This window comes from Neovison vison, chromosome 1, assembly GCF_020171115.1.
Source record: "Neovison vison isolate M4711 chromosome 1, ASM_NN_V1, whole genome shotgun sequence".
Taxonomy (NCBI): domain Eukaryota; kingdom Metazoa; phylum Chordata; class Mammalia; order Carnivora; family Mustelidae; genus Neogale; species Neogale vison.
Genome location: NC_058091.1, coordinates 198,633,321 through 198,650,507, shown reverse-complemented (window position 1 = coordinate 198,650,507; position 17,187 = coordinate 198,633,321). Strand labels below are relative to the sequence as shown.

The window sequence follows — 17,187 nt, the reverse complement described above, 5'->3', positions numbered from 1 at the left end:
TCACTGCTTTGGGGAAGCAAAAGACCCTATGGCCCATAAAACCTGATGATATTAAGAAGAGGGAAGGAATTTACACTTAGAATCCAGGGTCACTGCTAGAAATACAACTTTAAAAATTCAAGGGTAAGGAAAAATACTATATTTAAAAATGAATTACTAATGTTCTTTCCTTTAAAAAGTATCTAGTAAACCCAAATCATACAGATGTTCATTACTTATTCAATGTACACCACTGAGCGATAAATAGAACTGTTAGAATACAAAAACGCCAAGGGTAATTCAACTACTGCAGTATAAGTGTGGCATAACTGATTCGTCATGACATACAATTTTCTAAAAGCTATTCTGTTAGAAGGCAATAAATGAGTGCATAAATGATTTACATTCTTCTGAACCATGGTTATTATTCAGTATTTTATTCTTAAAAATATATATACCCTCTACTATTATGTTTATTCTCTAGAGTATAATAAAAACATAATTGAATTTGATGAAAAATAGACTTTATTCTAAATGTAGCATAGAGCACATACAACTACTCCCTTATTTTATCCCTCGTGAAGATCAATGGTCACTTGAGGTGGTTATGTTCTAGGTTTGTTTTAATATATGGGCAATAAAATATTTTTAATTTAAAAATTATATCGTTATATTCCATGTCATATTTTCTTTTTAATAACATCTGAGTTTTGACCTAAATAACTTACGAATGCAAAATACAATATTTTAATCACTGTTTTACTTCTAAGCATGATTTCTTATTGACCAGGTAGGGCAGGAAATTAACTACAGATGGTTTAGCAAATAAAAATGAAGCAGTCTATAACAAAAGCGTCAGAGTTCAGTGATTTGTTTTGTTTTGAAAAACCCTAAATGCTATTATGAAGACAGGTTACCTCTTAACAAATATTTAAAATTTGTTTTAATATAACCATTTCTGAAATTTAGATAAATGACTTGTAAATATATTTAAGCTAGTATTACTTTCATTTATAAGTTTCTTTGGGTTAAGAATTGTGCCATAAAATATATTAATACATAATATATAAATTTTATAAATATGAAATTTCACTGAAGTTTAATAGTTATTTATATTTATATATAAATTATAATACATAGGCTATAGTATGTTATATCATATATATGCCATCTTTATAAAAACATACATAAACACACATATGTGTATGTATGTACGTGTGTGTGTGCGTATATATATACATATATATGTGTATATATAGGCAATGCAAATGCAAATTCAAAATAAGAGGCTTAATTCTCCCTGTTGAAAATAAGGGAACAGACTTCTCTTTCTTCCTTTTTCTTAAAGTATCTTAGAAATCTGTAATTTTAAGAATTTTTTCAACTCTATGAAATGTGTCCCTTGAAAGACTAGAGAGACCTTTCATCAGCTTTCTCAGCCAGGACTATATTTCCTAAGAACCTGAAAGCCATCTTTTCGAAATGCAAACCAAGGGAGACGGTTCCCTGGCTCTGAGTTCCTACCCAAGAATAGGAGCCTAACTTCAGTACATGCTTTATTCCAAGCTACAAAATCATATCTTGTCATAAGGATATGAGAAGTGTGTTTCTTCTCAGGATAAAACCAATTAGCTAACACAGGTATCCTTTAACACAGGTAAAGTTATGATGAACTATGCATGTAAATGTGCTACCAAATCCTCCACATGAAGCCTAACTATCACTTAGCTTGAAACCATGTTTGTAATGAGTTGTACCTACTGGCTTATATAAAGGGGTGAGATTCCCAGCTCTGTCTTTGCATTCTCTTAGCAGAATGCCTGTCATAGGCACTGCACCCTAGTTTAATGCCTGTTGAATAACAGCAGTGTTTTTGTTCTCTTCTGCCTTTTTGGAGAGAATATCTGGGATGGGAGATTTTGTTTTTAATTATAATTCCCCAATATTATGTTTTCTTTTGAATTTAAGTTATTTATGCCCTTTGTTATGACAAAAAACTGACTGCATTCTTAAATAAAACATAAGGAAAAGAAATCACGGGAACATTTCACTTGCTTGGTTTAGTTTCTTTGACAATTCAATACAACTAGTCCTTAAATTTTAAAAAAGGAAATGCTATGAATCATTCTACACTAGAAATTTTTACTGTAGTTTGCATATTTATAATCTACGTGAGGTGACTTATTAGAACATTTAACTAAAAGGATTCAAATAAGTGAACTGCCTTGACTTCTAAGATCCACAAACATATAAAGACAAAGTCCTTTCTGTCAAAAAACATATATGGGGGTGCCTGGGTGGCCCAGTGGGTTAAAGCCTCTGCTTTCGGCTCAGGTCATGATCCCAGAGTCTTGGGATCGAGCCCCACATTGGGGTCTCTGCTCAGCAGGGAGCCTGCTTCCCCCTCTCTCTCTGCCTGCTTGTGATCTCTCTCTGTCAAATAAATAAAATTTTTAAAAAAACAACAACAAAAAACCATATACGAATGGCAAACTCCTTAGCTGTCCTTGCCACCCTTAGTGTTTGGTGGCACTAACTTTAGGAGCAGGTGATGAAGACTAACCTTGCATAGCAATTCCCTGTGGGGTCTCTAGCCTTCCAAGTGAAAAAGGAACTTACAACGACAAATGTTACATAAAAATAATATATTTTTCATGTTCTGTTTTCGACAACTCAAGAAATCCATGGCTTTATACTAAACCATTTTATTTTAACACCTTAATTTCAAATTTTTAATTTCTATGCTTATCTTTCAAGTAAGGATGCATAATGCTAAGCATATTAATGAAAATCCAGGCCATCAATATTGGCAAACTCTAAGAAATTAACAGAGATTCAATAAACTTTAATTTACCTATTTGAAAGCAGTGTCTAAAGTTTTGAGTCTTATTAAAAGTACTAAGCAGTTGGTTAAGTGTCCACCTTTGGCTCAAGTGGTGATCCCAGGATTCTGAGATAGAGAGGGGCTCCCTGCTTCTCTCTCTGCCCCACCCATCGTGTGTGTGTGTGTGCGCGCACGCCTGTGCTCTCTCTCTCTTTCTCTCAAAAAAATAAATAAAATCTTAAAAAAAATTATTAATCAGATAAAGAAAAATCATGTTAAATTCTTGGGGGGGGGAGGTTTAATCAATTTTTTTTCAGGAGAATTAATGATACTAAACCTAAAATGATCTAAAAGTATTTAACACTAAAACTAGACTAGGTAAAAGTATGTGTGAATGAAATATGAAACCAACTTATTTTAAGTAATTAGCAGTATTTACCTTGTAATATTTTGTTCTATCTTTTCATCAATGTCACTGAAGATCTGCTTAAACTCCAAGTCTCCAGGAAATGAATCTAACAGACAACGTAGGTCAAAAGAATTATGGGAATATTCATCTCCACAATCCATTCTGAGGAATAAGAATAAAAAACATGTCAGTTCCTCTAAAATAAAGAAAAAAACAAAAAACAACAACCCTCCAGTTGTGATACTAAACCAAAATAGAAATTTCTACTTACAGGTAAAAAGAAATATAGCAGTAGGAAAACTAGGGTACTATTTAAACTAGGCAGAATGTTTGGTTATTTAATTTTCATGAGGTGTGACCTAATTTTCCTACCCCTCTACGGTTTGAAAGCTGTACAAAATAGCACCCCTCAAAGTACTTAAGCATCCTCCTGCTTCTCACTGTAACCAAGAGCTCTAAAGGAAATCATAAAGCCTCCTAGACCACTGTGACCAAGGGTGGTGGCAGCAGAATTCAACTTCTTTCCTCTACTCTTATTGAATAGTGATTAACCCGAAGTCCTAACTTCAGAATTTTAAGTGTTACCCCCTAGCCCTGTTTGTGTGTGAAGGCAAAATTTTCCTTGAGTTCCTCTATCACCCCGTCAACCTAAATAACTACAACTAACTAAAACTTACATATGCCACTCTTGCTAGAGAGAGATGCATTTTTCTACTATGAGATCATTCTTTCAGTCAGTCCATATATACTCTTGAATGTTTGATATATAAAAGGCACTGCTCCTGAAGCCAGGATGAAGTTGTAACAAGTCAAAGTCCCTGCCTTCATGGAGTTTTTAATCTGTTTTAAGAGCACATAAGCAGGGGCGCCTGGGTGGCTCAGTGGGTTAAAGCCTCTGCCTTCAGCTGGGTCGTAGTCCTGGGGTCCTGGGATCAGCCAGCATCTGGCTCTCTGCTCGGCAGGGGGCCTGCCCCCACCCCCCCGCCTACTTCTCTGCCTACTTGTGATCTCTGTCTGTCAAATGAATAAATAAAATCTTTAAAAAAAAAAAGAGCACATAAACATATACTTCATAAATGATCACATGCTAAGAAGTACTATGAGCACAAGTAGAGCAGGGCAATGGGACAGACTAAAAATAATGGAGATGGGGCAGAATGTGAACCATTTTATTTAGGAATATGTTATTTTTGGACATAAAATAGTGCTTATAAATTATGCAATGACTGATGGTATAAATGAATAGGAAATTTAAACATTACATCATTAAAAATATACATGGAATAAATATTAATAAGATAAAGGCGAAGGGGATGTGGTTTTAGTTGGATAAATACAAAAATACCTGAAAAATTATCTAAAAAATTTTACAGAGGCTAGCTACAATACTAATAGGCTTCCTCATCTTCAATTATTTAATTACAAGAAATTCAGCTAATTTATTATCCTATAATGAAATAGCTGAAGATTTCTCATAGGCATCATTTGGAATTTCAATGAAGTAGCCTTGGGGTAAAGCTTTTTTTTAATTTAAATTTTTTAGAGATTTTATTTTAAAAGGAAAATATTCAACCAAAACATTTTAATAAAAAAGCCTATGGCATCACGAGGTTTTTCATTTATAACTCAGCTCCAAAAACAGAATAATCACAAAAATAAAATATCAAAATTTTTATACACTTAGATCATCCTACACTTAGATCATCCTTCCAAAATATTTTGCAGTACAAGGTGTAATATCTCGTTGTGAACAAATAATTACAAATAATGTGTCATAATAAATGCTAATTTGAAAACAGGCTAAAAAATAGCCAAAAAATTATAAGCTAAATGGTAGAATACTGTATATACATCAGAAGTTCTATATCTTAAGTGGATAATATATATATCTATATATAGATATTTATCTATATCTGTATATCTATCTATGTATAGATACATAGATATACAGATATATGGATATATATACATAGATATATGTATAGATACATAGATCTATACATAGATACATATATATAGATAGTATTTATATAAATATAAATACTACACAGCCATCATAAAACAAAATCTTGCCATTTGCAACAACGTGGATGGAACTAGAGGGTATTATGCTAAGCAAAATAAGTCAATCAGAGAAAGACAATTATATGATCTCATTCATATGAGCAATTTGAGAAGACAGAAGATCTTAGGGGAAGGGAGGGAAAAACAAACAAGATGAAACCAGAGGGGGAGACAAACTATCTTTCTTGGGAAACAAACTGAGGGTTGCTGGAGGGAGGGGGTGGGAAGGATGGGGTGGCTGGATGATGAACATTGGGGACAGTATGTGTTATGGTGAGAAAATAAATAATAATAATAATAAAAGAAGAAGTTCTACATCTTTAGGGCACCAAAACTTCAATACTTCCATATAACCAATGAGTCTGAGATCCTGAGATCCTCAGCTCAACTAGTTATAGCTATTATCATAATATTTTCTTTATACTAAATCCAATGGTTAATATTACTAATAATGAGTTCAGCTTCTATATTTGCATATTTTTTAATCTCTTGGGGTAGTTCAGATGATCAGCCATTCAACAATTGTTATAAAAAGTAAAACCTCACCTTTGCTATGAAAAAATTTGATTGGCTGAGGGCTTTGTAGGAAACTCAAACTTAGTAAACACGTTGTAGCTAGCCTCTCTTGCATATTAATACTCTGTTCAGACTTGTCTTACTTGGTCAATACTATAAAGCCCCATTAGTTCAAATTCTACATATTCAAAACAAGAAAAAAGGTATATAAGTCAGCTTAAATATAAGAGCAAAATAGCAATATGATTATGTATCCACTATGTACAAAATAATACACATCATCTTCCTTACTCCTCATAATAACTCTATAAAATAGTTATTATCCTCAATGATAGGGGAGGGAATGTGAGCCCAGAGACTGACTAACATGCACATGTTTCATAGCAGCTACCTAGTGTTAAGAGTAGAATTTGAACGGATCTATTTGGTTTTAAAATTTAAGGGTGTCTGGTGTCTTGAGAAATGAATCACTTACTACATACAAAACACAGTTTTGTAGAAATATTAGCTAAAATGTTAAAATGGTTATCCCTCAATATTTAGACTACAGTTGATATTTATTTTCTTCTTTATACTTAGCATTTTCCTATATTTTGGCAGTAAGTACTTATTTTTGCATGTTAAAAAGTAAAATTCAACCAAGTGAATTTGAAGATCTAATTCGCTTTGCTAAATGATGACTCAGCAGCACCACATCTAGCAAACAGAGAAGCATTCCCAGGAGTTGTACAAAATGGAAAGATTTTATTGAACAGGGTAGGGGCATAACAGGAATTAGGAAAAGAAAAGGACTGTTCCAGGGCTGCCTGGGTGGCTCAGTTGGTTAAGCAACTGCCTTCAGCTCAGGTCATGATCCCAGAGTCCCAGGATCCATTCCTGCATCAGGCTCCTAGCTCCATGGGGAGTCTGCTTCTCCCTTTGACCTTCACTCCTCTCATTCTCTCTCACTCTCTCTTTTAAAAAAGAAAACAAAAGGACTGTTCCAGACCAGGCTGTTTTCTAGGGGAAGTAGCAAGGGGTTTTATCATGCAGACTACCTACTCTTTTATTTATTTATTTATCTATCTATCTATCTATTTATTTATTTATTTGAGAGAGAGAGAGAGAGAGAGAGATCACAAGTAGGCAGAGAGGCAGGCAGAGAAAGAGGGGGAAACAGGCTCCTCGCTGAGCAAAGAGCCCGATGCGGGGCTCGATCCCAGGACCCTGAGATCATGACCTGAGCTGAAGGCAGAAGCTTAACCCATTGACAGGCCCTCCCCCTACTCTTTCTTTACGAGATGGAGAGGACACAGGTGACAGGACTTATTGGCACTGATAGAAAGAAAAGCTTCCTGATTGACCACATTTCTGATGGAAGTTGAAATTGCAATTAGATTGGATATTAAACCCCAGTTTGGGACCTTGGTCTGAGAGACACCTTTTGGGGCCTGCGGTTTTCTTTTTTCAAATATGTAATTAGGAAAAATATTTAATGGAGGAATTATGCCCGCTCTCAAGGGGCTTTTAATCTCTTATTTTACATTTTGTCTTCATTTGAAACATTTTCCAATCTTAAAACCTCTCTTGCCAATTTCAGTTTATCATTCCTCTCAAAATCTAACTCAAAACTCACATGATTCCTAAATTCCTCTTGACTAACTGTGAATATTTCACCAAACTTTTCACATTATTTTGTGGTTTTGTGCTTGCAAATGCTGTTAAAAGAAATCTGTTCTTCTGTGTTATTGTGGTATTAAATGTGTGTTATACCTTTCATTGAAACGAGTTCTGGAGTAAAAACAATGGACTGAAACATGTTGAGCATTCAGAAGGGGTTCGGGACATGATTTTGAAGGATACCCAATATACACAGTTGTGTGATTTTCCTCTGTCTAACCTCAGTAGAGAAGTTAATCAATAAATACAACGAATACATTAAGGGAATGCCATTTGACAACAACAGGGTACTAGAATGAGGATGGTTCAGAGTTTTCACATGATTAGCATCCACCTGTGATGTTTCTGTATTTAAGATACCGTTCTAAGGTGATGAAGGACAATAGAAAAGTAAAGAGGTAAAGAGGCAGCAGGTTTAAAATTCTGTGAGATAGGATAAGCGAAAACCTCATGGGCAAAATAGAATAGGATGAGGAAATTAACCAGAATGAAGAGAGATTCACAGGACCAACAAGAGAAATAAATTAAAAGGGGAAAGTAGGCTGTGGTAAGTAATGCTCAAGTTTGAACTTTTAAGTTCAAAACTTTTTGAAGTTTGAAAAAAGTTTGAATTTTAAGTGGTAGAACAGAATGGCAGTGATTCCTGCAGCATTGTGGTGACAAAAAGCACACACTGAATGGGAATGAGTACAGGCACTAGTCCTCTCACTTCCTTCCATGCACTCCATGGGCATACGGTGTGCCACTGTGCCTGGGCATCATGAGGGGGGCAGGGAGGAAGAAAGAAAAGAGGGAGATTGGATAGTGTCTCCTCTAAAGGAGTAGAGGCAGTAAAGAAAACCAAAGCAATAAACAAAGGAGCCAATAGAAAGAGCACTGTTATTCTCTAAGTAAAAATAACTATGACATTCACAACAAAAAAACAAAAAACAAAACAAAACAAAAAAAAAACTATGACATTCACAACAAAAAAGTGAATAATTAAGGGACTAACGTAACTTGACAATTATCTCAGTGGTACGTCGGAAATGCAGAAAAACCTTCAGAAAATTTGGAAGGAGGAAGGAAGTGGCTGTGGAGTTGTGGGTCAAGATTGAGCTTCACATTCTGATTATGTTTCTGTACTACTATTATCCTGTTGTCATAATGAATGAAGTCTCTTATCCTAATCCGTGATCAACCAAAAATGGGAGTTGAAACTTTATTTAAAGCATAGTAACTTTGTTTTTGAAATTATCATTCCACAGTACTATTTTTAAATGTTCATTCTCCTGTAATGTTTCTGACCATTTTTAATATAAGATTAAAAAAAATAGTGCTTAATATTCCAAACAAGTATTAATAGCCAATCTAATATTAATTATTGCCTTTTAAAAATGAGTAATGTTTGAAGAATTATATCTAAGCCAAACATCTGTAGATCAAGTTTCAGCCATAGGCAAATTATAACAGTTGAGTTATAAATTCCTAAGAACAGTGACTATAATAAAATATGTACATATTATAAGCACAGCCAGAAAACATTAAAATAAAGCAATAAAAAAAAGTCAAACCTCATGTGATCAAAAGAAAGCCCACAAAAGTAATTTTGGAATATCACTTGTCTTTTAACATATTTTAAAATGATACCTTTATAACCTAGGGTCTCTTTTTCATTATTTAAACACATATAATGATTAGAATCCTCATTTTATCTTTTTTTTCCTGTGTCTTCAATAATAAATATCTAGAGTACCATGTTTCTTATAACCAACCAAATGTATGTTTTCTCTTAATCATCTATACACTTAGAAAAAGTGAAAAAAGATAGACAGACCAACCATTGGGAAAAAATCTACACTGCAAATGAATTAGTAAATGGGAAACATTAGGACCACGTGACTTCTCCTCCATGGAAAAGCCCAGAAAGGAAGGTCACATGCCTTTTCAGACCTATGCACAAACTGTGGACTTAATCTGCCCACCAGCTCTAGTTTACCTTAAGTCCTACTGTCTAGCCTAAATAAACATGTTTAAAGAGCATGGTAAGGAAATGTTTTAATTAATTAAAAATTTATGTTCCACATTTAACTAAACAAGTTTAAAATGTTCCATGATACTAAAACACATTTAACTCTAAACACTACTGAATCAAGAATCAATAGATTTGAGTTCTGATCCTAGCTCTGTTAATGTGACTTTAAATCACTTGATCTCTCAAGAGGGACAGAGCTCACATTCCTCATTTATAAAATGAGATGGATGGATTTATTAGGCTCTGAGGTTTCTTCTAGCTATAAATTTGCTGTATTCTATAAGGAATGGCAGGAGGAGGACATATTTCTGAACACCCCCTCAAATTAACTCTTCCAATGGACTATTTCAATCATTAATACTGTGTCATGCACTCAGAGCAAATTTTAATTATTTCCTTTTCTCTTCCCCAGGACTGTTACATGAAAAACTTACATTGAATCTATAGCTCAGCAAGAAATAAGATGTGAAAAGAGGAAATGTGAGGCAGCAAATAATAGGTAGATGCCCATACTGATGTTTCCCCCAAGCCCCCAGATTTCTAAAATATTCTAAGAAGCAGCTAGCCCAAGTTTCTGAGCTCCCTTAACTTGCCATACTCTTCACTTAACAGAAGATGTATAAGACCAACTGACTTTGGGTATTATGCCTCCACAAGGAACAGGATGACATTAGGCAATCACACCTTCACAGACATCACGTATCCCTGACCTATTATTTTTTGTATTTTTTAAAAATTCTTTGTATTATTATTGCTAGTTTGATTTGAGTTGCTGGTTTGAAGAAAGAAAAAAAAAAGCAGACTGAAAATAAATTTTGTCCAGTTTTTTTCCCTCTGGTCTGGCTCATTTTTACTTTTCCATCCATACCTAGTCACAAAGTAGTTCTGAATCATTCACAAAGTTCTGCCAATATCATAAATATTATAACTTTACTAAAAATCAGTATCATAACTTTCCCTAGGTCTTGAAAATTTCATCAGTGTATTCATTTATTGAGACATGGATTAAAAATATGGTGGCTAAATAGTGATTTTAATGATAATTACAGCTAGCTTTTACATAGGATTTTTATGGACCATAGACTGTTCTAAGTACTTTATATGTATGAACAATTTTGATTCTTACCATAATTCTATGGGATAGGTACTATTACATTCTCCACATGAAAGATGTACAAACGGAGGCACAGAAAGTTTTCTTTGAGTTGCCCAAGATTACTTGCATAAAAAGTGGCAAAGCTGGGATTGCAATTGTTTCAAATGGTGTCCTTAATCCCAATGCTATAAACCGCCCCCTGTATAGACTTGTACTTAAAAAAAAAAATAATTATTTTACATCTTATATGTATTGACTTATTTACCGCCATATGTATTTGACAGCTTTCCCTAGGACCATTATAAATCTCCTTCATTATGAAACCAATTTCCAAAAATAAGTTTTTTAAAAATTAAAAAAAATTTTTTTAATTTATTTGACAGACAGAAATGACAAGTAGGCAGAGAGGCAGGCAGAGAGAGGCGGGGAAGGCAGGCTCCCTGCTGAGCAGAGAGCTTGATGGGCTTGATGTGGGGCTTGATCCCAGGACTCTGCTGAAGGCAGAGGCTTTAACCCACTGAGCCACCGAGGTGCTCCCCAAAATAAATTTTTTAAGGCAATATCTTGCCCCTATGGTATTTCAAAGTCACCAGAAATTTATTTCTTTTCATCAGTTACTAGAAGTTGAAATTTTAATGTTTTAGCCTCTCCAAAGACTGAGAAACAACCCAAAAGGATCTCAATTTGTTGATAGTCATTTAAAATATCTTATGCATTAAAGTCTTATATTAGGAAATATAGAACTTGATATTATTTTCTTTATTTTCTCAACTCTCATCTATGTGTTAGGATTCCTACCACAGACTGGTGTGCTTTCTATTAATAATTGTGGAAATTCTGATTATTTTAGTTGTATGAGTGGGACTGTTAATATACATCCAATAAGTAAGCATATTAACATGATATGGCTATTAAAATCCCCTTTGTAACTCCTCTGTAAGTAATTTAAATACGTGTATGTATGAGGTAGAAATTGACAGGATCAGTCAGAATACACTTATTGTAGCTTGACAAGCAAACAGAATTAATTGTCATATGTTTTACCCACAAACCTGACACTATATTTTTCAATGCACTTCTCTTTCTAGAAAATATTTTTATTTATTAACTCTATAATCTTTAATATGCAATCCTAGCCATCTCTTGCTTTAATCCAACTGTGAAACCAAGATAATGTGAAACCAAATTTTAATTCCACATTCTTTTATAACTTAGCACTCACACATTTCACATCAATTAAAAGTCATAAAATTATTATATATTTTTAGATTAGACCTAAAGATAGTCACAAATCACGGGGTTAAGGATTAACTAATGAATTTCCAGGCAGAGTAAAAACCTTATTAATTTGGAAAGTAGTACAGTAGAAAGTTTAAGTTATGGAGTATTTTTAAAAAGGAACTGTACTGTGTATCAACTGGAAATAATAAATATAGCTTATAAGATGTGTTGATTACATTTTTAAGGAATTTTCTTTGAATAACTAGGTAAGAATGATTTAAACTTAGTATGTACTTTGTATTTAAATTGGTTCTTCAAAAGAATGTAGATCTTAAAGTATGTTCCAAGGATTTAAGAATTTCTCCTAAAATGCTGTTAATAATATTAATAGTATTACTAGTATATTCACAACCAGTCCTGTGTCATCAATATCCCCTTCATCTGCCTATAAACATGTTCGTTTCTTGCTTTTTAGAAACCAACAAAACCTTCCCTAGAACCTCCTTCTATTCGTAGCCCAACATCTGCAAACAGTAGTCCATATTTCTTCAACTTTTATCTCCTCTCTTATTCACTTCTCAATTCAGAACAATCTGGTTTCTGCCTCTATCCTTGCACTGAAAGTGACAAAATATTTTCCATTCCTGTCATACTTAATCTCTGCACTATTTGGTACAGACAGCTACTCCTTTCTTGACATTCCTCTCTTGCCAATCTTCCTAAGTATTACGGCTTCCTAGTACCTTTCTTGTCCCTTACACATTAACTCAAAGGCTCCTGGTAGGAGTTCCCAATTTAGGTAGCTGTCCAGCTCAAGTTTCTCTTTATAATCTGATAGACAATTCAGGGGTATACAATGGTGGTCAATTTTTATGCTAGATGATCCAGCTTTCCTGTCATAACTAATTATCCAAGATTAGACATCTGACCCAAACTGAACCATCAGATGCAAAGAAATCCTGAAATTTAGAATGAAGGGTGGAACAGGGAACCACTTAGTGGTATACCAACCAAGTTAAATCCAGCCTCCCAAGAGAAAGTACATGGATTTTTTTCCTGAGGGCCTATAATTGCCCACTTCCTTTCCTTCTGAGATTAAAAGTTCATATAGTTGTTTTGAGGAGTTTTTTTTGGTTTGATTCTGTCAGAGACACACAATAAATCTTCCTATTCCACTGAACAAGAGCCACTGTTTTTTTCTTTGCTTAAATTAACCTAATTAACTTAATTAACAAGTTTTGTGTGATATTCACAGAGTTCTCTCTAGAATCTGCTTCTCATTTTAACTAGTTTCCCTAAACATTCTTCTTTCAAAGCTACTGTTTCTTTTTAATTTAACCAGAGTAGATTTTGTTTTTTTCTAAAGTATTTTAATTTTTAGATATTCTGTTTTATTTTTATTTATTTGGATTTTGTCCTTCTCAAATTTCAAAAACTCTATTCCTATTATTTCTCAGGCTGTAGTCTTCCCATATATCCTTACTCCCCTTGTCTGACGTGGGAAAGAAAATACAGAAAGTTTTCCTCCCTTTCTCTTCCAGTTCATTTCAGGCTGAAATCTTCTTATTCTACATTTTTTTTAATTTAAATTTTTTAATTAAAAAATTTTTTTTTTAGATTTCATTTATTTATTTGACAGACAGAGATCACAAGTAGGCAGAGAGGCAGGCAGAGAGAGAGAGAGGAGGAAGCAGGCTCCCTGCTGAGCAGTGAGCCCGATGAGGGACTCGAACCTGGGACCCCGAGATCATGACCTGAGCCGAAGGCAGCAGCTTTACCCACTGAGCCACCCAGGCGCCCCCTACATTTTTTTTTAATTGATTAACCTCATCCATTTATTTTCCCTATGCTGAAAATTTAAAGTCTATATCACTAATCTAGTTCTTCCTCCAAAACCTTAACACATAATTCCAAACATTTGTGAGGCATATTGCTGTTTCAAAGGTCCTTTGAACACAACAAGTCCAAAATTCAATATAAAATCCTTTCTGTAAACTGGCTTCTCTTCCTATATTACAGGGTCACTGCCTCCCCTAATCTCTCTCCTCTTCCTTGCCTTACTAACTTCAATTAGGTGTCAGTTGAGTATAGCACCGTCTGTGTTTTCTATGGCCAGCAAACTATGAATGGTCTTTACATTTCTAAAGAGTTGTAAAATTAAAAAGAAACAAAAAGAATATGCCACCATGGCCAAATGCAGTCCATAAACCCTAAAATATTTACTATCTGGCCCTTAAGAGAAAAAGTTTGCTGACTTCTGTCTCAAATGATCACCAAATTTTTTGACCCTTTCTCTTCCCCAATATATTAAATGGTAACCAAATGCTCTCAATTTGATTTCTTCTTCTGTGTGGATCCAATATCTTAAATCTGACATTATTTATTGCTGAAAAAAAAAGGGGAAAACCTCATATCTGGCATCCAAGACTCACACCTCATGGTTTAATAAGAAATACATACTTGGTTATTGCTCCTTTGTCTCCCCCTACCTCCCACTTCACTTTGTCTAAGAATCTCTTCCATTTGGCCCTTCCTGAATTGTATCCTTTATAAAAATATTGTAACCAGAACTACAGCACTTTCTTGAGTTCTGTGAGTCATTCTAATGACTTACTGAACCTGAGTAGGGGGCTGTGGGACCCTCAAATCTGTAGTTCAGCGGGGCACAAGTGGGCATCCCCTGGAGATGCCGTTTGAGGCTCTCATGTAATGTAGGGGCAGTCTTGTGGGACAGAGCCATTATTTGTGCTAACTACAGATAGTGTCAGAATTGAATTAAACCGAACTGTAGGACACTGAGTTTGTGTCCAACGTGCATATCAGCATTGAACTTCTTGTCTTATGAATGAAACTGGATCATTTCACTACCCGGCTTAAATACCACTGAAGGTTTCTACAATGCATAAGACAACTCCAGGCTTTTTACTTTGTTTACATATATAGTTATTCATATTTAAATATATTTTTCTGCCATAATAGTCCTTGATTAACAACTTGAAATAGCATCCTAGCTGTAACTCCCTCTACTAAGGATATTTTCAGTAAAAAAATTATATTTATGGGAGGTATTTACTTCATCAGTGTCCATAGTATTATTTATAGGCCACTAGTATTATTTATAGGCCACATATAAGTATAACATAATTTGTTTATGATCTTTAAACAAAAAAGTTACCTACCATGGTGGCTTAAACATATTTAAATGCTTCTCAACAATTAAGCCATTTTTTAAAAAATTGTGAAGAGGTAAGAAAATATACTAGTGAAAAATTAAGATTCAACATTTAAGCTATCAAATAATATTTAAATGTGACAATCTTTCCAGTTTCCATCTACACACAAAAAAAGAAATTAGATGAAAATTATCTTTAGGGACCCTTCTAATTTTAAAATTCTATTATTTTAATCATGTGATCTATTTTTCTAATATTTAATCTTCTGTTTTATTGTCTTTGCAGTATATTTTTAATTCTATAGTTTAATAGAAAGAAAATTTGTTGTTGGTTAAAGCAAATTCATATCAAATGACCTGAAAATCTATTTAAAAAGCAATCAGTGAAAATAAATATAGGATTTCTTCATGTTAAATCTGAAAATCCATCACTATACTTGCTTTTTACTTTATTTGCTGTTTAACGTATTTCAACAGTGAATCTATCATATCAACATAGTCATCATGATCCAAGCTGCAAATAATAGAGAGTGTCAGTGTCAATTTTGCTTTCTCACACTTGCTTCCCTTCAGTTCATCTGATTTTAATAATCCCTGTCAAACCACAAACAGTCCAAATTACCTTCATGACACAGAAGCTTTCAAAGAGCAGACAGAATCTCAACTTTCATTTAGCAACTACAAAAGAAAGCTGTCCAGCTGGACAAATATTATTTCCACACTTGACAATCTCTACAGTTGAGCATGCATTTTAATTTTAACTAAACCTGCCAGGAGTTTGATGTGAGCTTCTTGTTTTGTGTAGATTGACTCACAGGATTATCAGACCAATGACTGTAATTGTGATGAAAGAACCCAGCATTTTTCTACTAAAAGAGAAATCATATACCAAAGCTGAAGGATCAAAATGAACATGTAAGATATAATGAGGCATATATTACAGGGGGAAAACTACTTAAATTAGATGGTTTAATCACTAAATAAAGTGTATACATACAGAATACATTTTTTTTTAATAGTAGGCTCCATACCCAATGTGAGGGTTGAACTCACAACCATGAGATCAAGCATCATGCGTTCCACTGACAGAGCCAGACAGGCACCCCCAGAATATATTCTTGATATAATTTTAAAAAGAAAAAGCTAGTAAGTAAGAATAAAATGTAAGAAAGTTAAAATTTTGTCTATGGATTACATTGAAAAACAGGTTCTAAGAATAAACTAAAAAGAGATTTTTTTAATTGTTTTGGGCTGACTCGGTGAATATTTAAATTTCTAGAACAGGTCTATGTATCAAATTATTTAATAAAACTGATGTTCTTGGCAAGACATTAAAAAGTCCACTCTAAACTAATCAACATGTCTTTGTACAAAATAAAACTTTAAAAAAAGTCACAGTAAAAATAAAGATACTGAGTTTGTAGAAAAGTATTAAAATAAAAGTTAGAGTATACAACTATATCAAAGACTTATATCTTAGAAGTTTATTAAATTTAAGTCTAAAAGTTTCAAATGGTAAACTATTTCTGGGAACTTTTCCTGTCTCAGCAAGGCCTAAATTCCTCCTACAGCTAATCCATTGATTATTAGAGCTCTGTTTCTCCCCCAACTCTATCTTGGACAACACAGCTGTATTCTTTACCAGCTCCTCTCTCTTTCTCTTCCTGTTGGTCTTTGTACTGGACAGATTAACCCACATCCACGTCTTCTGCTACAATGTGTATGCTGGAGCAGCTGTTCTAACCACCCCACTCCATACTGGGTAACTCTCTTGGATGTTCCACAGGTACCTCAAACTCAACAAGACCCCAGAAAATCTTATCATCTGCCCTCTGAAACTTCCTTTCTTCCTTGAGGTCCCTATGATAGTTAACTGCACCACTAGCAACTCAGGTATTCATGTCACTGAATGGGAGTCGTCTTCCACATTCTAACTGCACAGCCAAATGATCAGTTTTGTTTTTTTTTTTTAAAGATTTTATTTATTTATTTGACAGAGAGAAATCACAAGTAGATGGAGAGGCAGGCAGAGAGAGAGAAGCAGGCTCCCTGCTGAGCAGAGGGCCTGATGTGGGACTCGATCCCAGGACCCTGAGATCATGACCTGAGCTGAAGGCAGCGGCTTAACCCACTGAGCCACCCAGGCTCCCCGCCAAATGATCAGTTTTTTCTGTAATCTCTCATCATCCATTTCCTACTGCTCCAGTGTAGTTTCAAACTCCATCATCTCCTT

General features: G+C 34.3%; 1 protein-coding gene across 5 annotated transcripts in view; it reads right to left on the bottom strand.

Moving 5' to 3' along the window:
* The window catches only part of KIAA0825 (KIAA0825 ortholog), a 407,113-nt gene that overhangs the window by 348,542 nt on the left and 41,384 nt on the right, over nt 1-17,187 (bottom strand). For all 5 annotated transcript variants that reach the window (XM_044265489.1, XM_044265499.1, XM_044265508.1 and 2 more), the window contains exon 3: nt 3,243-3,374. In XM_044265489.1, the coding sequence (XP_044121424.1) occupies nt 3,243-3,373 (131 nt within the window). In that variant the 5' untranslated portion in view covers nt 3,374. The remainder of the gene's footprint in view (nt 1-3,242; nt 3,375-17,187) is intronic.